Source organism: Schistocerca americana, chromosome 1, assembly GCF_021461395.2.
Source record: "Schistocerca americana isolate TAMUIC-IGC-003095 chromosome 1, iqSchAmer2.1, whole genome shotgun sequence".
NCBI classification, from domain to species: Eukaryota; Metazoa; Arthropoda; class Insecta; order Orthoptera; family Acrididae; genus Schistocerca; species Schistocerca americana.
This window is the reverse complement of record NC_060119.1, coordinates 563,254,706-563,277,563: the sequence shown is the minus strand read 5'-3', so window position 1 is coordinate 563,277,563 and position 22,858 is coordinate 563,254,706. Positions and strand designations below refer to the sequence as shown.

General features: G+C 39.8%; 1 protein-coding gene across 3 annotated transcripts in view; it reads left to right on the top strand.

Moving 5' to 3' along the window:
- The window catches only part of LOC124606438 (cyclin-G-associated kinase), a 246,517-nt gene that overhangs the window by 49,351 nt on the left and 174,308 nt on the right, over window positions 1-22,858 (top strand). For all 3 annotated transcript variants that reach the window (XR_006978701.1, XM_047138423.1, XM_047138431.1), the window contains exons 8-10: window positions 2,091-2,237; window positions 11,321-11,618; window positions 15,506-15,648. Coding sequence is in view for 2 of the 3 variants with exons in the window: in XM_047138423.1 (XP_046994379.1) it covers window positions 2,091-2,237; window positions 11,321-11,618; window positions 15,506-15,648 (588 nt within the window). In the remaining variant the exon portion in view is untranslated. The remainder of the gene's footprint in view (window positions 1-2,090; window positions 2,238-11,320; window positions 11,619-15,505; window positions 15,649-22,858) is intronic.

Here is a 22,858-nt window from a genome sequence, read left to right as displayed (position 1 = left end):
GTCCTCTACTCTTAGGTGGCTGGAAGTTGAACTGGCATTTTGTCTGAGTGTTGTGTATCCAGTCACAACAGTCACACTTGCCTTTTGCCATTAGCACTCCACAATGTAGGTTACCATTACAGTATCCAATAATAAAAAAGAAAATAGCCATCAATAAAGGGAAGGATGAAGTGGAGGATACATTGAAATTGGATTCTTCTGAAGATCCCACAGTTTACCACTCTGGATCCCAGTGATGGCATTTAGATGACCATTGTAGTCATAAACTGTTACAAAAGCTTGCATGTTACGAATTGAGGATGCAGCCCACGACTTTGGCCTTTAGATGCAGGCAGATCTGTACCTGATGCAATACTCCAGCACTGTGCATGAAACTCCAGTGTCTATTACAACCATACATTCAGTTTTTTTTTTTTTTTTTTTTTTTTTTTTTTTTAGTGTTGGAGGTACAGATTAGATTATAAACTTCTGTATCACATGCTCAAATTGTTAGTGTAAACCCTCTGTTATAAGACAATGACAATTTGCTATAAAATCTGGAACACATGTAAAGGATTCATTGAATCAAGAATTAAAAAACGTAAATGCTATTGCAGTGTATAAGAATTAAAGACTGATTGGTATCCATATAGAAAACTGTAATTATTGATTAATTATGAGAGTATATCTTGCCACAGATCGTAAATGGTGTAATTTGGTATTATTACCTAAAAAAATTAATGTCTTAAATTTTCTTTGTGATATTATATAAATGTCAGTTAATGTAGCAAAAGCAAAACATTTTGGCAAGTTGCTAATGTCGTGATCTCGTGATGGTATGACATTCCATGTAGGGGGGAAAAAATAAATGAATGTGCATGATATGGCAGGGCATCCCAAGCTGTGACTACATTCTGTGGTACATTGGCCCCTTTTACTGAATATAACCACCATCTGTTAATTAGTTCCACACATGCCACTACTGTAGTAGCATGCATTGTACGGACTGCATTGTCACTGTATGATGGATTAATTTTCAATTTGCTAACCATTCTTTTCCATTCAAAACCATCTGCTTCCTGATACTGCATCAGTTAGCCGTTATCATTGTGTATTAGAACTTGTGTGCCCTCACTCACTCACTCACTCACTCACTCACTCACTCACTCGACCTCATCATTGATTGGCTGTTCAGCTCTAAACTTTCATTTTTTTCTATTCACATTTCCTTCTCCTGTGTTTGCTCTCTGCTGACTCAGTTTAATACAACACTGTTCCCTCTTGGTTGCAAAAGAGAGGGGAGGACTGGGCCAGTGTACGTAATCATTTATTTCCAGTAGGATGACTTACAAATTCTCTGAGAATTAATTGGGTCCATTATTTTAGTGTGTTGAGATTTTCACAAATGTTAGTCAAGTTCCAGTGTTTTAGTGTAATAATAACCAGTTTTTATCATACAGTCTTCTTTCATCTCTTTGCAAGTATTTTCTAAGGATTTTACACCTGATGAAAGATGTATACTGTACACTATCTATTTCTGTTTGGTTACCAAGATAGGTCTTTATCCATTAAATAAAACAGTGACTAGTTGCACTTCAACACAGGTTATTCGTCTCATTACTGTAGGTTCCTACTTCTTTTTGGTTCATATGTGCATTCTTTCCTAAAATTGTATGAAAAGCAAATTCAGTTGAGTAAACTATTAAATTATGAGACAAAATAGCAGGCCACTATGTGTCTTTAGGAGGCAATACATATACAATACTATGCCAATACACATGTAAAAGTAAGAGCTGCTCACTACCTAACTTTCAGAAATCTTAGTTCCTTTGTCGGTGAGGGGAGAGGGATGTTGGGAAAGGTTAAAAAGAAAGGGCAGGTCACACAGACCCCAGAATTAGAGAGATCCAATTCTAGTGAAGATAAGGATTGACTTGTCTGTCCTTGTCCTCTCCACTGGTGGTCTTGCATGACCTGCCTTTCCTTTCTAACTTTCCCCTACATCCCTCTCTCATCTCTGACAAAGGAACTATTAGTTCTATCCTATAATGCAGTTTAATATATAATTTATTGTTGTAATGTGTTCTTCAACAGGCCATATTTGTTTTCAGGGGGTTGTTTGCAAGTGAATCCGTTGCAGAGACTAACTGTGTCTGATATTTTGGAACGCCTTGCTGCAATAGCGGAAACAAAAGGTTTCAACCTGAAGGAGCCCCTTTCACTTGAAGGAAAAAGGATCAGTGCCAACAGTAGTCCAGGTAGCACTTTGAATTTTGTAGTTTGATTTTACATGTCAAATTTGAATTCTTGTAGACTGAGAGTGAGTGTTGGAGGAGGACAATGCTAATCAAATAGTTTAGTGTTGGAACTAATCCTTGAATTTATGAATGCTTTGCTCTACTAAGGGTGGAAGGAAATTTTTGATGTAAGACTAACAGTTTAAAAATCATAACCTGCTTCATTGCATATTTGTACATGTTCATACAGCCCATATATACAGTGAAACCAAGAATACAATCTTCCTTTTGATCATCTAACGGCAAAAAGGGAGGAGAATTGTGAAGCAGTTACACTGCATCAGTGTGTCAAAGAAATGACTGAAGCGCTTGGGAAAAGCTGTCCACAATTTAGTATGTTCAGATATTTTCAGATTCAGAGGATTGACTACAGTCTCAAGGTTGTGACATTCACCTGCTTTATTTCTTTGTTGATGATCCTCAGTGTTGACGTACTGCATTGTGATACTGGCTGAAAAATGAAAGGGGGGAGGGGCGGTGGAAGTTCAATATTGACTACTGTAAATAATGTAGCCTACAGGTGCATGTTGCGCCCCCCCCCCCCCCCCCACGAGCGCGCGCACACACACACACACACACACACACACACACACACACACAATATACATAGTTAATATGGCCAGTTAACTAGTGGGAAATTTTAATTTTGATAAGCCTCATTACTAGATTGTAGGCAAACACCAGCATGCTGCTACAATAGTTTACTGTTGAATATCTACAAGCAGTAAAAACCGAACCACACAGTTCTTGCAGAATAATACACTATGTATTGAACTGACAGTGTCATTGTTTTAACACAAGGCCTAATTGTGTTAAGTTAGTTGGTGCATTGTTATTGACCTAACCAGCACGGGTTTCTCGACTGAAAATCGGACGTGAACTGACTGTTTTGGGACCAAAGATCGGGCCTTTATATATCATCACAATAATAGGTACTGAAACTATACATTGTTTGATGTTAATTTACAGAAATTACAATTAAAACATAACTTATTAAATTAACTGAATATATCAAAATATTTCAGCCTTTTAAGCAGTTTCTTCTACTACAAGGGTTAAGCCATATTATTTGTTTAAATCATGAAATTAACAGATATAGTTACAAAAACAATACTTTTGACTAAACTGATAATTAGTTTGAAATTAATTAAGGGCTGGCTTTGCTAACATGTTTTCGAATAGAGCCAAATAAATACTTAAAGAATGCCAGTGTATCGTCTTCCAAATGTGTATATTTAGTACAGAATTTATATTTGTTTATAAGTCAACAATTACTGATTCCACCCTATAGCAAAATTATTAACTAGGAATAGTCTAAATAAATTAGAAAATAAATTACATACATAAAACTAAGCACAAAATTAGATCTGGCGTATATCCTGCAAAACTGAAGGCCAACTTTTCTCTTTTATGAAAATGCAGATTATACTCAAGTATGTTTAATGGTAATTAGTTAAAAATGAAAAATAATGAATTTAAGGGGCCAGATGGCAAAAAAAGAGAGGAAGTAATAAGACCCCTAGCTTGCTTTGTCACAAGATCACTCCCCTTTCTAGATGACTTCCACAGAATGATGAAACTGTCAAACTGCAGCTCCCCTTGAAGAGAGCTGTAAGCTATGAGACTTGGCGGAGAAGTAAATATAAATAGTTCGAAAATAAACAGTTCAATAAAGTATGGTTTTCTCTGTTGTGTTCCCTTTTATGTTGGTAGTGTGATGTCTGTATTAACTTGGCATGTTTACAACTACACTGCCTGATGAAAAAAGTGAAACACACACAAAATAATGAAATTTCCAAAAAAAAAACTTGCAATATGATTCCACTTATCTGTCGGACATGGCGTCCCTCCCTCCCACCCAACCACCCACCTACCCACCCACCCACCATTCCCCTCTGGCCTTGATGCATGTCCTGATTTGGTTGGGAAGAGAGTCATACATCTACATCTATAGCTGCACTTCGCAAACTACTGTGAAGTGAGTGGCAGAGAGTACGTCCCATTTTACCACTTATTAGGTTTTCTTCCAGTTCCATTCGCTTATGTAGCTCAGAAAGAATGATTGTTTGAATGCTTGTGTGCATGCTGTAATTATTCTAATATTATCCTCACAATCCCTATGTGAACAATACAAAGGGAGTAGGAATATAGTTTATGTAAATCGAAGGGGGTCCACTGCTATCAGCTGCAGCGGGACATTAAGCGGAATCAGTAGCGATGAGTCGAAAAGTGTACCAGACCAGGATTCAAACCAGGGATCTCCTGCTTACTAGGCAGGTGCGGTAACCGCTGTGCCATCCAGGACACAGTGTTATCGCAACTGCACAGATTATTTCGTTACGTCTCATAGCCAATCCTTATTTCGTTACGTCTCATAGCCAATCCACACTGCCACTGAGCATCACCTACCTGCAGTCTCTGTACATTATACTCCTGTTCGCTAACCAGAGATTCCCACAGGAGGTCAGACGTATTTGTGCATTCGCACTGAAGAAAGTGGATCTGTTGCCTAGCCAGGCTTATCAATTATCTGAGTGCGCAGTGTCTGTTCCTTCGAAAGAACAGACACCACACAGATTCAGCAGCTGCGATAACGCGGTATCCCAGATGACCTAGTAAGCAGGAGATCCAGGGTTCGAATCCCGGTCTGGTACACATTTTTCTCATTGACACTGATTCCACTTAATGTTCCGCTGCAGCTGATACCAGTGATCTCCCCCCCCCCCCCAGCCCCCCTTCCTTCAATTTACATAGTGTTTCACAGCTGTTGGATCTGTGATGTGTCTGTTCTTACAAAGGAACGGGCACTGCACATTCAAGTAGCAGTAATATACTCTGTCATCATTTAAAATTGGTTCTTTAAACTTTGTTAGCAGACTTTCTTGTGGTTGTTAGATATGTCGTCAAGAATCTGCCAGTTCTGTTTCTTCAATATTTCTGTGAGACTCTCCCACAGATAAAACAAACTTGTTGCTATTCGTGCTGCCCTCCTCTGTACATGTTCAGTATCCCCTGTTAGTCCTATTTGGTACACGTCCTAGAACCGGTTGCATGAGGAATTTGTAAGCAATCTCCTTTGTAGACTGATTGCACACCCCCTTGATCTACCAGTAAACCGAAGTGTACCACCTTCTTTACTCACGACTGAATCTATGTGATCATTTCATATCCTGCAAAGTGTTTCTATGATTTGAGCGATTTCAACTAGACTCATTGATACTGTAGTCATAGGATACTATGGAATTTTTTTAAGTGCAAAATTTTACGCTTTTGAACATTTAAAGCAAGTTCCCAATCTTTGCACCATTTTGAAATCTTACCAAGATCTGACTAAATATTTATGCAGCTTCTTTCAGACAGTACTTCATTGTAGATAACCGTGTCATCTGCAAAAAGCCTGATTTTACTATTAATATTGTGTGCAATGTCATTAATATGCAACACGAACAGCAAGGGTGCCAACACACTTATCTGGAACACACCTGAAGTTACTTTTACATCTGATGATTACTCTCCATCCAAGATGCTGTGTCCGGTCTCCCTATCAGAAAGTCCTCAATCCAGTTATATAGTTCACTGGGTATCCCTTATGATCGTACTTTTGGTGCTAACCATAGCTGTGGCACTAAGTCAACTGCTTCTTGGAAATTTACCTGACTGGCATGACCCAAAGCTTTCAGTTTGTCATGTGAGAAAAGTGCAAGTTGAGTTTCACATGATCGATGTTTTCTGAATCCATGTTGGTCGGCATGCAGAAGGTCACTCTGTGCAACATATCTCGCTATTTTTGAATTCAGAGTATGTTCTAGGATTCTACAACAAATCGATGTCTGGGATACTGGATGGTAGTATTTTGATCACTACTGCTAGCCTTCTTGTAGATGAGTGTGTCCTATGGTCTCCCCCCCCACCCCCCCCCCCCCACCCCCATCCCACCCCAAAGAACTGAGCCTGGTTTTTTGTTCAAGATAGATTATAGGTAGAAGAGGGACGAACTCGGCCACTAATTCAAGAGAGAATATGACAGGGATTTTATTGGGCCCTAGAGCTTTGTTTGATTTTGACTAATTTAGCTGTTCCTCAGCACCATTGACACTAATAGTTATTTTATTTATTTCACTCATTGGACCCTTGCTTTGGTGCCACTAACAGCCTTTACATATGACTAGAATTTTGTGGTAGAAGTTTCTTTACTGTGACATGATGAACTTTTGTACTGGGTACACATCTATCCAATGGATGGTCATTTTTATTTTTATTTTATTTATTTATTTATTTATTTTTTTTTTTTTTAACTTCAGCCATAGTTTCTCTACATGTTCCTGTCCTGTGCTGAAAGTTTCAACTTCCTCACTGAGGTATGACAGTACTGATTTTTTTATCTAGTTTTACTGAATGTATACATATTTCTGCTTGTTTTAGTGGTCCTTTGTATTTTTGTAATCATTGTTGCCACAGCCATGTCATCGTTGTCACTGTCCACCCTGTACAGGATATCTAGCTCTACTTTTGAAACGCCACTCGCATTCAAGTAAATGAGAAATGACAGAGCCTTTACTTTCTGCACAGTAGTGGATAGTACTTGCGATACTTCTGAGATACTCTCAGGAGCTCTTCCAACATGAGAACTCGCAGCAGTTACCAATCATTTGACAGTCGTCAGGGCAATTTCCATCTGCTTATGAATGTCAACCAACTCATTCTGTGTTTGGGAACAGCATTCACAGTGGGCTTGCTTTTTTACTGGTGTGACGTATTACAGAACAATGAACAAATAACCTTGAATTAAGCCTGGTGATTATCTATTAATCTGTTGAGTTAAAAAGTTCTTAATTCCGAATGAGAAAGAATCAAATACACAAAATGAGATTTCTATTAAGGCAGCAGAAAAACGTGTAGTAACAATTAACTAGTTTTGTAAAACTTTTTGAGGGTAATTGTAGTTGTTAACAAACTCAAAAACAAAGATAGTTTACGATAAATGTAGATAATGTATAGGGGAAACTAGATGTAACACAGTGTGTTAGTTAGAATATCTGCTACAATAACTGTTATAACCTTTAATCACCAATAATTGCGTGGATATTCAAACACTCTCACTAAGGAACAATAGCTTGTTACATGACAACAACTCAGTATCTCATATTAGACTGCCGTGCCGTGACATGCGGCCGGCGCCATTCGTAGCTAGGTGGCGCTCCCGCTCTCAGCCGAGTTGCGGAGCGCTTCTATCGCCGTTTGCGCGCACTGTCGTGGCGGCACTGTTAAATGTTGTGGCACTGTCACAACACTTTTCCCCCCTTGAAAAAAAAAAAAAAAAAAAAAAAAAACCTCACTCCCTTGGAGACATGGACAGTGCGGAGACATCCATGGCCTCTTGTGAGGCCCCGAGAAGATCCGGCGGAGAGACACGAGGGTATGGTCGAAAATGTCCAGGACGGAAGCTTTTGCGTGGAACGTGCCTCCTGGACGAGATGATGGGTGAAAACTCTGGAGCAGCATCCATAGGTGTCGTAGACCTGGGGGTGTGCTCCAGCGAGATGGGTCCCAGAGAATGCGGCGTCGCGACTGGGGCCGGTTCCGGCGTACTCGGAAGCGGTAGCGACGTCGGCTGCATCAACACATATGGTAGATCGGCAGCAGCGACAGGGCTTGCTTCTCGGGCTGGTGGAGGCGAAGGATAGGGTGGTGGCACCGGCGTGGCCACCACTCATGGGCGCATCTGGTCGTAATGGCGAACAACCATGCCGTCATCTACATAGCAGCAGCAGTGTGTATATGTACATTGTTACATTGACATCTGACCACTACACTTTTTCTTTTTGCAGTGTAGCTAATGAAAAAGCATTTCAGAACGGATTGTCTTATCGACTAAGATGCACCCAGTTTCCAAACCCCAACTAACTCAAGGGATCCTAATTAGTACAGGAAACTCATAGAATCTGTGAGCCTATATGTAAATTAAGAGGTATTTGTCATATAAATAAAATGCTCGATATATGCAAAACTATAATCACCCAAAAGCTACAAAACCATTTAGCATCCTTATGAAAGCAGACATAGTTGCACGTGGTGAGTACCAAATATCAGTTATTACCCAGGGATGGAGCTAATAGCTTCCGTTTGATGCTGAAGACATCAAGATAATTTAAATGTAAATCAATTACAAGAGGAAATTATATTTAAAAAATGTTTTATAACATCTATTTTGACACTAAATTTGCCTATCGGCGTAAATAGGTCCAAGCAGTGATACAATCTTACCCTGACATATTCTCTTCCACATGAAAGTATGTTTACTATCTTGAGGACACTGGAGCTGATGATTTATTTGGACCTTGAAATGCTTCATCTGCTCAAATTTTGTGAGTACACTGTGCAGGCCATATAGTGCATGTACCCAGCAGAGAACCTTATTCATCCAGGACACCTTCCTTTGCTTATAACAACTAGGGAAGGAGGTCGTAGTCAGCTGAGTACCAGCACAATTGCGCAGTGAAATTTCAGATCTAGCAGCCATGGCGGTCTGCTTATGACGTACTGTTACACAATACATAGTGCTATTACATTCAGTAGCTTCACTGTTGAGGCAAATGACCAAGCGTCATTGTGAGGCAGACACTTAGAGACTGAGAGCTAACATTTTACTATAATGGTGTACAGATAAGAGGATGGGTGAATGGTGCGTTCCATGTAGAGAGGACAGAGAATACTTTTCTGCATCAGCAGTGTGCTCTGTGTTTGTCCCACATCACACTGTCCACCTGTTGCCTCCCTAGTAATAGGAAACTTGGATTAAGTGCCACATTGGGCCACTCTCCCTCTCCCTCTCCCTCCCTCCCCACGTGTGTGTGTGTGTGTGTGTGTGTGTGTGTGTGTGTGTGTGTGTGTTTTTGTGTTTCTCTCTCTCTCTCTCTCTCTCTCTCTCTCACACACACACACACACACACACACACACACACACACGACAACTCGTAAAGTATCCTCTTTTCTAATAAGGATTTGTACAAAGTCTTGGACATATATTTATATTTGGTCTTTGGTTTCCCACAGCTAAAATGGTTGTTAATTGTAGAATGCACCAGCTGCTACTGTGGTCTTCCTTGACTTCTACATTCTCAAAAATTCTGATTCGTGGCGGTTTCTACAGAACAAGATGTATGAATGGCTGAATGAATGAACCACCTCATGTGGAAGCAGCAATCATAAAACGCCAAACAATTATCCCTGCTTTGTGCATATCTGTCATAGACCACTTTGTCTTTGAGGCTAGGTTCAATAACTCTTCAATAGCCATTGATGTAAAAGCTGTGAGTATTCTGTGTGTTTGGTGTGCTGCTTTTCTCTTGGTATGCACCAAATAAGAGTGACTTTTGTTGTAACTATCATGTAGATTATATGCACTGAAAGCAATGTTACAAAAGCAGCAATTCATCCTTAACAATATGCCACAAAGGGCGGTGCTGTGATTTAGTAGCCTGTGCCTGCCCAGTTATGCATACAGCAATGTTTTGTCAATATAGACATACACTGTAGAACAAGAAGAAGGTATTGTCTGAGGGAGTGAAACAATTTTAATCTACAGTTGAATAAATGTTCGGTTCGGAGACAGTTGTTTCAAGGATAGTTTATGAATGGGTGGAAAGTTTCAAAACTCGGAGACATGTCATCGATGTTCAGGATGAGAAAACTATATGTGCGAACTGATACAGAAAAATGGCAAACTGACCTCTAAGTCTGTGCCAACATGCTGCAGTATTGTTGACGATGAAATGTCACACAACTAAAAATGGACCTTGTATGTGCATATAATGTGTAACTGTAGAAAAGTGTGTAAATAAGTACTAAGGCATCCATGCATTGAAGACAATGGCAATGTCTCAAGAGTACCTGAAGTGTTACACACCCTAACAATATGCTTCTTCTGTTGAATTGTTAGAGGAGATGAGTCTTAGGTAGCTATATATTCGTGCACTTCAGGAGAAAAACCAAACTGTAACTATTCATCGTTACAGAGGCATGTTGGTAAATATGTTGCTGCCTTCCATTCAATTAAAACATTGCGGAAATCTCTCATAAGGAGTATACCACTACTCCATTATAATTCATAACCATAAATGGATGTGCGTACCAATGTTATGCTATGCTATATTAAATCTGAGGTGCTGAAACATCCACCTTGTAACCTGGACTTGGAACCATCATATTTTTCACCTGATTGTAGCTCTGAGAGAACAGGAGGGAGCCACTCAGAGGTTTACCAGTGATAAGAATGTTGAAGTGGTAGGAAGGTAGATTAAAGACATGTCAATAAAGTCATCAACACCCTCCGCTCCCGCTCCCGCGACCCCCCCAACAGACAGAATCCAAAAGCTTTTCAACAAAATGTGATGCTAATGTTGGTAACCATGCTGAAAAATGAGCATGTTTGGAGGGGGAGATCATAACAAAATTCTTGTTATTTAGTGTCTGGGGCACATATTGTTGATGGCTAAAAATCTTAGGCAATTTCTATGAATATATGTATGAAGTCACAATAAGCCTACTGCTTCAAGGAAGTAAGGCATGCTTTCGTAATCATTCACTGTAGAGATATTGTAGTAAATAAAATTTTCATCCTTAGCTTCCTAAGAACCCGGGCACCCATGTTTAAAATTTTCTTGTAGTTAAAGCCATATCAAGTTAGCTTAAACTCGAGCTCGTGGCTGCTATATTAAGCCAGAGATTTAGTCAGCTACTAATGATGAATAATACTTGTGAAAGCTCGACTTATAACTCAAGTGATACATGACTTTACACCAAGGAAATAAGCAACACTCTAAACTGGTGTTTTGATAATCAGTACAGTCTGCCTTGTTCACTATTTGTCATACAAAAGTACAGTGTACAATGATGGTCTTCATGAAAAAACATTTAGGTTTTCTGACTAGTTTAAATTGGTTGAATACTTATGCATACATATAAAAAAAACATGTTTGTTTGATGTGAAACATGACATATGGTTGTAACTGCTGTACATGTGATTCAGGGCTGCTGTGTTTCAGCACATACAGCTGGTGCTGCCCCTGCGGCAGCCGTGTCTCCTCCGACCACTAACCATGTGACGGAGGACAAACCCCAGCGCCCACCACGCCCCCCGAGCTCCCCCATCCCGACTTCCCACGGGCCGCCACCACATAGGCCGGCCCCCCCTCCGTCAAGGCCGGCACCACCACCTGTTGGACAAGTTGCACAACAACAGGCAGCTGGAGGTGGCCTTTTCTCCAGTTTACGGGGAGGTGCTGGTAGTTTCTTGAAAAACCTTAGGGACACATCGAGCAAAGTTATGCATACTGTGCAACAGTGAGTATGTAGAGATAAGATAGCCTGTACAACTGTGTGATGATTATATGTCACTAGTTTTTAGTTGCAGTAAGCCTAATTTTGATTTTAAGTAACGAAGGCCCATTTGAATATGTGTTACTGTCAGTTTCATATTGACTTTGTTGTTAAACATCTGTATGTATTTAATACATATACCAAAGATTATTGAAATTGATTAAAGATATTTTGCAAATGGATGGAGATCTATAATTGTCACAACTGAAAGATAATGTATCTCGCAACCTAGAAATAGCGTTTTGAAACTAATTACATTCAATGTAAATTGTTGCAGCAGCAGAAAATAATATAGTTGTTTAGAAATTATCACATATTGCTTAATATCTGTTATTTGCATTCTCAAATTGGTCAAATTTGTATCTCTTTTCATGGAAAAGAGCTTAAATGTTTATACACAAATATTAAGCGTAACAAAAAAGATGACCATGCAAACAAATGTGTGTGTGTGTGTGTGTGTGTGTGTGTGTGTGTGTGTGTGTGTGTGTGTGTGTTTTTTTTTTATAACTTCTGCAGATAACAGTATGCCATGTTGGTGTGCGTAGCACTGAATACGGGTCATTTCCCAATTCAGGTAATGTTTTCTTCCACAGCCACCATATTAAATTTGTGTTGTACTCCAGTTGTGACTGCTGTATGTGATATTCAGGGCTCAAAGAAAAATGTTGACATAAAAATTACTTTGATTATAAAATTATCTTATGCCTCCAGTTAAAAGTTTAAAGCATACACATTAAAATAACAAAAGAAGGGGATAAGCAGTGGTAGATATGAGAACATGATGAAACAAATGAGAAAAAGAACTTGGCACTAGGATCCTGCCTATCAGTAAGACATTACACATATGCATTGATTTGTTTGGGAAGGTTGTCACAGTGCCATTGTATCCTCTCCAGAGACAATCTGGCCCCTCAGTATCTTAGTTACTGATGAAGGGACAGAGCTGACATCCAAGCTGGTGCCACACATGTTCTATCCGGGACAGATCTAGGGATTTTGCTGACCACAGGAGTTCCTCAACTTCACACAGATAATTCATAGAGAAGAGCCGTATGTAGATGAGCAGTGTCCTGCTGAAAAATGTTACTGGATGTCTGTGAGCTACCATTGTCCCATCAGAATTCTCTCAATCACTACTGCCATGGCCTCAAACCATACCCGATGGCTACCCACACAGTGATGCCAGGAACTACAGTACTGTGCCTTTTCAAAACATTGGAAGAATGGGACCTCTCACCAGGTCACTGCCATACTCGCCGGCAATGCTCATTCAGGTAGATCAGAATCACGTTTTGTTGCTGAACTCAATGTGAGACCACTCGTCAACAGTCCATGCTTCTTGGTCATAGCACTACTTCAGATGCTGCTGGTTGTGTTATGGCATTAACTAGTGTGTACAAGTGGGACAGTAATTCCATAGTCCAGCTGCTGATAGTCTAAGACTGATGGTAGATAGTGATACAGAAACTTGTAGGGAGTCCATTACATGTTCTTTGATAGCAGGTGCAAAAGTGAAGGGCTTACAATGTGCTCAGTGCACAGTATTGCAATACTGCCTTGTGCTGATTGGACATGGTCTACTGGAACCTCAACAACAAATACGTCTGTACACACATTCTTGTGCAGTCCATCATCAGACCACTCTCACATCTGAATATCCCACAAGTATGGGTATTGCGATGATTTGACAGACCAGCCAAATAGACCCACAATGAGGCACATTTTAAACATGTTATGAGTACATGGCATCTCCATGTCCTCACAATAACAACTAGACATCTGATGCTGTTCACACTCCTTATACACGCTACTACGTATGTTAACAACACTAAACACTAATGTACTCTGATATCTATTTTACCTGTCACAGAAAATTGCAACTATAATAACATGCATACCCGCCATTAGTATGTACATATATGAAGTTACACTGATGTCATCCATGTCCTTGCATGCTTGAAGCCAAGGCTACAGGTTGCAGTGTTGTGTTTGACCACAAACAGAAATTGTGCAGTGTCCGCAATACATTCCAACTGTCAGACATGGACAGAACAGTGCTCTGTGTGGTTCTGAGTGCTTTATGTTGGAACTTGGTGAATGTGAATATGGGCAAATCGTTGGCACTCGTGTGATGGGTGCTTCTGTAACCAAGGTAGCCCAAGTGTTTGGTATTTCAAGAGACACCGTATTGAAGATTTATACCACATAAAGGAAAAGTTGATAAATGTGATCGGTAAGTCTAACACAGATGAGAAAGTGTGTAAAGTGATAATGATGGTCTATCATTGGAGAGGATTGTGACGAAAAATAAGAGGATTGTGGCTGCAAAAGTTGCTGCAGAATTGAGTGTTGTAGCCTCGAACCCTGTCACTACCAACACAAAGGGAGCTTTATAATCTGGGGACTGCAGGACAAGCCAGAATTCCTAAACCACCCATCAGTGATGCAAATGGCGATAACAGGAAAACATGGTGCGAAGCCATAAAACCTGGACTTCGGAGCAATGAAAAAAAGCCAGTTGGTCGGGCAACAGGGGCCCTGTTCACACAGCTTGCATCATGCAGGACTGATTTTGTGAACAACAGGATGAATTGTCACATCTCCTGTGGTCACCAGTCTCACCAGATCTCATTGTTATTCAGCCTTTGTTGTCTCCTTGGGAGAGAAGGATATGTAATCGCTATCAACCTCCATCATCATTATCGTAGCTTGTCACTATTTTGCTGAAACAGTGGTATAAGATCCCCTTGAAAAACTATACAGGACCTGTATTTATTCATGCCAGAATGACTGGAAGATGTTTTGAATGCCAACATTTTTCGTTACTGTTTCCGGCATATTAAAGTGTTGCGTTTTTGGTGTATCCATATTTTGGCTACCCCCTTGTGTACAATTATAAATTTATGGACTCTTTAGTACTGTTGTGCGCCTTGCATTACTCCAGTTTATTTCTCATCCTTGATTGTTTCATGTTCTGTCATACGTCTCTCTCCTGTGAGTTTTCAAAAAACCTGAGTGGCTTTTATGAATTATCATGTGTGCCTAGTTAGTTTCACTTCATTTCATGTTCCATCAAAATGATGTGGAACAAGTCATTTTATTCACGTTAGACATTCACATGTAAAACATTCATATGTAAATATATGCTGAGGTACACACACACACACACACACACACATCACCTTTTACACATTACAAAATTACAAATTCATCTACAGAATAAGAGTTATAAAGCAGAAACTTTTTCATCTTGCTTTCAAATTTAAATTTATTGCTGTCTGACATTTTATATTATTCAGCAAGTGACCAAAAATTTTGTGGCAGCGTTGTGCACCCCATTTTGTGCTACAGACAGCCTTAATGTGAAGTAATGAATGTCATTTTTTCTTCCGGTATTGTAATTATGTATATTATTGTTCATTTTGAACTGCAGTGGATTATTTACAACACACTTCATGAAGGAGTAAATATGCTGTGAATCGGTAGCTTCAATGCCTAACTTTGTAAACAGGCCTCTGCAAGATGATTCTGGAAGAACACCACGTATTATTCTTATAGCACATTTGTAGAAATTAAAATTTTCTTTATTACTGAATGGAAATATGCAAAATATGTTGTTTACATATAAATGCATGCTATCACCTAAAAAGGAGGAACAAGATACTGACACAATGTTGAAAGGGGCATTCTCATTGTGTCGACAACATACTTATTTGACTTTCTCTCTAGTCTTTTGTGACAAGCTGCTTTACTTTTACACAAAGTGTAGTATGGCTTTACTTCCCTTTTCCAGATCTATTGAAGTATTGAAGAGTATATTTTAACCACAACAAGATTTTATTCTTTTGCAGGAGCATTGCGAGATCTGATATTGATTTTAGTTATATTACATCCCGACTGGCTGTGATGCCTTTCCCAGCAGAGGGCCTGGAATCTGCATATCGTAGTAATCATGCTGATGATGTTAAGGCGTTACTAGAAACAAGACATCCAGGTATGGAACTTGATGATGTATATTTTTAAACATAGTGTGTTATTAGTCACTAAACAATTTTCTAGGGAGACTCGCACATCAATGACCCAGCAATACGTTTTGTGTGTGACAAAGGCCTTGTTGGCTGGTAGCTTATTTTGTGACAGTCTTTTTGTCGCACCTATCTGCGGCTCAGTATCTATGCTATATGGTGAATAGAAACTATCCTTTTCATAATATTGTTAAATTCAGTCCTGGATTTTCCCTTGCTTGATGCATTAAAATCATTTTAAATAATTTTTTTTATCAATTGATAGATGGGGAGCTAGAAATACTCAGTTTGTGTAGTGTGTGTTCAGATGAATGTTCTAGTGATGGTATGTTCATTTAAGTGAGGTGTTCAAACAAGTTGGGGTAGCATAGCTAGCTGGAAGTAGTGGTGGATGTCATGCCAGATAGTGATTGCAAAGTATGACTGTGTGATACGAATGATAAAGTGCTAAGAGATGATGTACTCCGTTGAACAGCTGGAAGACACATTTCTATATGAACTCACCAGCGACAGTGGCACCCAATTCATAACCTTTGCAACACAAAAAGGATGCTAATCAACAGGACAAATTTCCAGCGAAAGGGTATACACAAAGGAACCTGGGTGTCACCAGGTGGTAAAACAGGTAGTCAGATGGATCACATAGCATTTGGCATCAAAGCAAAGAACTAAGTGATGGATGTAAAGATGGCATGGAGTGTGGGGTGCGGAAGCACCCACTCCCTAGTAAAGAGCTGGCAGTCAGTCAGAAACAATACTAAGAAAGTAGTACGCTATCATATTGACATGCCCAGACACTTCAGAGAAAAAGACATTTCAGCTCCAATCCAGAATCTGCTCTGTAATTCTGTAGGAAGAGGATTCATAAAAGGACTCTGAAGAAGTATGAAAAGAAGTCAAGGATGCTATGAATGAGGTGGCAGATGCTGTTGTCAAGAATCTTTACAGATGACGCATCATGTAAGGCAGAAATTAAAGTTCAAATCCAAGCCACAAATCAATTGTACTTCAGTCTGAGTCAGCTTTTTAAATCGTGCATTCTCTCAAGGAATTTCAAACTTTGATTGATCCAACCTGTTGGGCTATATGGTTGCAAAACTTGGAGTCTCTTGAAGCAAGACTTTAATAATGTTCTCATTTTCAAACAGGGACTCTTAAGGAAGATCTGTAGTGTCACATAGATGAGATTACTAGAAAATGGAGGATCCGGCATAATTGTGAGCTGGCTGAGATCTACAGCACACCAAACATTGTAGGCTGCTGAGAACCATGTGGCTTGCTTGGGCAGGGCATGTCACTCAGATGGAGAAATACTGATGGGGCATGAAATCTATGGGTTGTACTCCCTACAGAAGACCACTAGACAGACCAAAGAAATGGAATCCATGGGAACATGATGCAGATTCGCAGAGGGGGCAATTGCCGACAGAAGGCAAGAAATGGAATCCAGTGAAGAGGAGCCCTTGAGCTGTGTGTGGTCCTCTGGACCTGATCGTGTAAAGAAAATTAAGTAAGTAGATTCAAACAAGTGTTCATTTCTCTTACTACCAATACAATGCACCTTCTAAACAATGTGCGGATGAGATGCGAAGGTGGTGGTTTCAAGGAGCAAACAAGCTTCTTTGATGTGGAGTTTGAAGTCGTGTTCAATTAGGTTGTTGTAAGTTGTATCCTTACAGTGCTGTATATGAGGCAGTTTGGAATAAGCAAACACGATTTGATGTGATTGATATGGAACAGACATGGCATACTCACCCCACAAATATGATGACATGTTGCTGGTGCTTGGTGAATGCGGGCAAAATACCAGTGAAGCAGCCATGGCTAATGCTGTGAGGTAACCTGGTCAAAGAGCTCCATCAGCCATTATGTTCTTACGTGCTGAACAATTACTTTGAGAAACGAGCAATTTTAGAAGGCACAGCATTTATAAACAAAGACTGGCCAGAAGGGAGGATGTGAAAGTCTTTGTTTTAGTTGTAATACACTTCAATCTGCATGTGAGCTTATGAGAAGTTGCTGCATTCGCTAGTATCAGCCTTACATAGCACACAGCCACAGCTTTCACCTGTACCACCTGTAACTGACATTGGAGCAACATATGGGGTGTTTTCAATCAGAGAATTATGTTCTGCAAATTTCACTTTAGACACCTTACAAAGTGTTATGTTCTCTGATTATTCCATATTCAAAAATTATGGTGCAGCAGACCATCATAATATGCATTTCTGGGCCACAGAAAGTCGTAGGTGGATACATAATGTCTATCGTCAAAGGAGGTGCTACATTAATTTGTGTCATTGAGTGATTGTAGAAGGATACAGGATGACTTACACAGAATTTGTATTTGGTGTGATGATTGGCAGCTTGCTCTAAATGTAAGTTAATGCAGATGAGTGGGAAAAACAATGCTGTAATAATCAAATACAGTATTAGTGGTGTGCTGCTTGACACTGTTGTGTCAATTAAATATCTAGGTGTAAAATTGCAAAGCAATATGAAATGAAACAAGCACATAAGGATAGTAGTAACTATAGCGAATAGTCGACTTAGGTTTATTGGGAGAGTTTTAGGAAAGTGTAGCTCATCTACAAAAGGATACCACATTTAAAACTCTTGTGCAACCAATTCTTGAATACTACTTGAGTGTTCAGGATGCTCACTGGGCCGGCTTAAAGGAGGAAGACATTGTACCAATTCAGAGGCATGGTACTGAGTTTGTTACTGGCAAGTTAGGTCAGTGAGCTAGTGTTAAGGAAATGCTTCTTGACCTCAAGTTGGAATCCCTGGAGGGAAGAAGACATACTTTTTGTGAGACCCTACTGAGAAAATTTAGAGAACAGGAATTTGCAGCTGGCTGCTGAACGAATCTACTGCTGCCAACGTAAATTGCACCTAAGGACTTGAAATATGAGATGTGTGAAACTAGATCTCGTATGGAGGCATGTATACAGTGGTTTTTTTCTAATTCCTTTTGTGAGTGAAGAAGGAAAGGAAATAACTGCAAGATGTTCCATTTATCTCATGACTGCACACACAGCACAATAGATGGCGGTCTACCACTGCCCAGTTGCCCAGCAAATCAGATGCTATTTCACCTGTCTACAACAACAGTACTAAATTTAAAATAAATGCAAATAAATTTTGTACTCACTCATGTCATGCAATGAGATCCTGGAACTGCCTGCCATTGTTCTCCATGCATTTCTGACACATATTCAAGAAATTCATCAACAGATGATTTAATTCTCCTTGATAAATTGAGTTATTTGATTCTTGGATATTATCCTGTATGTCCTGTAATGTGTATGGATTTGTTGCTCCCCAAACTCTGAAATTGAATAGGGTTAAATCGCGACTTTGAGCAGGCCAGATATTGTTGCGAATGGTTGTCACAGAACACATTGTGAATTGCATGCAAATAAATACTGACCACATGAGCCCATGCCAAATCGTGTTGAGAAAATGCAAAGCTTCATTTTGTTTCACTCAATTCATTACAGATTGGGTACAAAATGTTTCACACGCATCTTTCACTGTTAGCTGTGTCATTTAAAGAAATTGGGCCTATTATTCTGTCACCACTAACTGTGCGCCACACTCCAATTCCCGACCATGAAGGGGTTCCTCATGAAGGACGAGAGGTCTATCGGCGCTCCAATGTCAGCAGTTTTTGGAATTAACATACCCTTGTAAATGGAACCAAATCTTGTCTGAAAACAAATGTGGTGAAGATTACAGATGGGTCATTCGTGAACTAACGTGTCCAAAGGAATGGTCCACCAAGATGAATGGAACGAGCAAGGAACAAATTCTAAGGAGCGGTCTTTCATAGTTCACTTTGGTCATGGCTTTCCACTTATAGTTCCCGGGAACGCGAAATGGTCTGTCTCATTCCCAAACGGCACGTCAGCCGGTCTCCTTCCAGCCTCGGTCCCGTTCCTGTCTGTTTCGTACTTGGTCTCGCTTGGCCGAACTCGTCCTTCTTCGTGTGGCCACTCGTTACGGTTCCACTGCCGACTGCTCATAGTTACTTCAATATCGAGTTGTTGTTCTTGCTCGCTTCGCATGCCCATTCTGGATCTGTTTCAAACCTTTTTTGAACTCTGAACTTCTGGTTCTTTTTGTATTCTATTCAGCAGTAATTAAAATGTATTTTTTAATTACATCAATTACATAAAAAATTACGTGGTATGTAATACTTCACTATTTCGATAAACAGCAGAAGAAATACTTGTAAAAAGGCAAAATTTTTTGTTACTACACATGCAAAGGATGTCAGCACGGCACACACGAGTGGCCATTTTCCGTCTTTTTTTTATATCCAAGCTAAAAGAGCATGTTCATTGTTATGGAAGGCAGACTGACTTACAACCGAATGAAGCCCACGCTTCGTAATTGAGTGTATGGGGTCACATTTTCTAAAGAGAGTATGATTATTCCTACAATATTATTTCAGTGGTACACAGTGGCCCACGAGAAATCGGCCCCAAGTGCTATACTGCTCATTGTCGCTTACTAATCGTCATCTATTGTTTCAAAGTTGTTTGCATTAGCTTATTTGTTATTTCTTCACTGCCTAGTTATTACATGTTTATCTATTGTGCTCATAACGGTCAACAAATCGTGCATAATTGGCAAGCAGTCTGTACTTGGGGCCGGCTTTTCGTGTGCCACCTTTTATTATTTCGCTGCGATCAGCCACATAATGCTGCAGTTGGCTAAATGAGATGTTTTGCAGAATCACGAAAATTGCAAGTGTTCTGAATAAAAATTCTGCACTCTAGGGGGGAGGCAAGTGCCCCTCTTGGTGCCTTCCGCCTTCAGTCACCTATGCTATTAATTTTCAATTTTTCATAAGAATCATATACTAAGCACAATGAACGGTGAACGAGTAAAAATGAACAGTTCCCAAAAAAGAACGATCACCAGTTAACTAGTTCCCAAGGATGAATGACTTTGCCTATCTCTAGACAAGATCCACTTCACTGTCAGTTACTTGCTTCAGAACCCATTCCTGAAATATAACTCTGCTCTCAGGATCACCAGGTTTAAGTTCTTGCACTACTCTTACTTTAAAGGATCTTAGTCCAAGTAACATAGCAGCTCTGGAACTCTTAACAATACACAGTATGGTGGCTGCAGATTACACATTTAGATGAGGATTTAGATGTGGAATCATTAGAGAAATCAGCGCTCCACAATACTTCCCAGGTAGTCTGACAGTTGAAATGTCTCAAACTTTTATCATCAGCAGTCTAGGTGCTCACCATTTTTTTTCACTGAAAGCACAATCCCATAAGACTTCAAACAATGCATCAAGGAATATTTTCACTCCATGACACCAGCAACTTCACATCCCATGCACAGGGGATGTGGAAGGTGCGTTTGGTTGAGCATTCAAGACAATGGTAAAACTCACCTAGAGAGACGTTCTGCCATCAGAACACCCATCTGACCAAAACCAGTATTTTATAACAGGTTGTACCCATCCCTAAAACTATAACTATTTCTAGCTCCCTAACTAAAATTGATAGAAAGAAAAACACTGAGAATTTTGCCAGACATTCAACCAATTTCCATTACTGTAGTCTCTCATATATTAGTTTCATGAAATCAAAATTTAGTCATACCTGACATAAAAATGAAAGACACAGCTTTCAAACATACTTGTTGTTGTTGTTGTTGTGGTTGTTGTTGTTGTTGTGGTTGTGGTCTTCAGTCCAGAGACTGATTTGATGCAGCTCTCCATGCTACTCTATCCTGTGCAAGCTTCTTCATTTCCCAGTACTTGCTGCAACCTACATCCTTCTGAATCTGTTCAGTGTATTCATCTCTTGGTCTCCCTCTACTATTCTTACCCTCCACGCTGCCCTCCAATACTAAATTGGTGATCCCTTGATGCCTCAGAATATGCCCTACCATCCGATCCCTTCTTCTAGTCAAGTTGTGCCACAAAGTTCTCTTCTCTCCAATTCTATTCAATACCTCCTCATTAGTTATGTGATCTACCCATCTAATCTTCAGCATTCTTCTGTAGCACCACATTTTGAAAGCTTCTATTCTCTTCTTCTCTAAACTATTTATCGTCCATGTTTCACTTCCACTCATGGCTACACTCCACACAAATACTTTCAGAAACGACTTCCTGACAGTTAAATCTAAACTTGATGTTAACAAATTTCTCTTCTTCAGAAATGTTTTCGTAGCCATTGCCAGTCTACATTTTATATCCTCTCTACTGCGACCATCAACAGTTATTTTGCTCCCCAAATAGCAAAACTCAGTTACTACTTTAAGCATCTCATTTCCTAATCTAATTCCCACACCATCACCTGATTTAATTCGACCACATTCCATTACCAACTTTTTGCTTTTGTTGTTGTTCATCTTATATCCTCCTTTTAAGACACCGCCCATTCCGGTCAGCTGCTCTTCCAAGTCCTTTGCTGTCTCTGACAGAATTACAATGTCAACGACGAACCTCAAAGTTTTTATATCTTCTCCATAGGTTTTAATTCCTACTCTGAATTTTTCTTTTGTTTCCTTTACTGCTTGCTCAATATACAGATTGAATAGCATCGGGGAGAGGCTACAACCCTATCTCTCTCTCTCTTCCCAACCACTGCTTCCCCTTCATGCCACTCGACGCTCATAACTGCCATCTGGTTTCTGTACAAATTGTAAATAGCCTTTCACTCCCTGTATTTTACCCCTGCCACCTTCAGAATTTGAAAAAGAGTATTCCAGTCAACGTTGTCAAATGCTTTCTCTAAGTCTACAAACGCTAGAAATGTAGGTTTGCCTTTCCTTAATCTAGTTTCTATGATAAGTCGTAGGGTCAGTATTGCCTCACGTGTTTGAACATTTCTACGGAATCCAAACTGATCTTCCACAAGGTCGACTTCTACCAGTTTTTTCATTCGTGTTAGTATTTTGCAGCCGTGGCTTTATTAAACTGATAGTTCAGTAATTTTCACATCTATGAGCACCTGCTTTCTTTAGGATTGGAATTATTATATTCTTCTTGAAGTCTGAGGGTATTTTGCCGTTCTCATACATCTTGCTCATTAGATGGTAGAGTTTTGTTAGGCCTGGCTCTCCCAAGGCTGTCAGTAGTTCTAATGGAATGTTGTCTACTCCCGGGGCCTTGTTTCGACTCAGGTCTTTCAGTGCTTT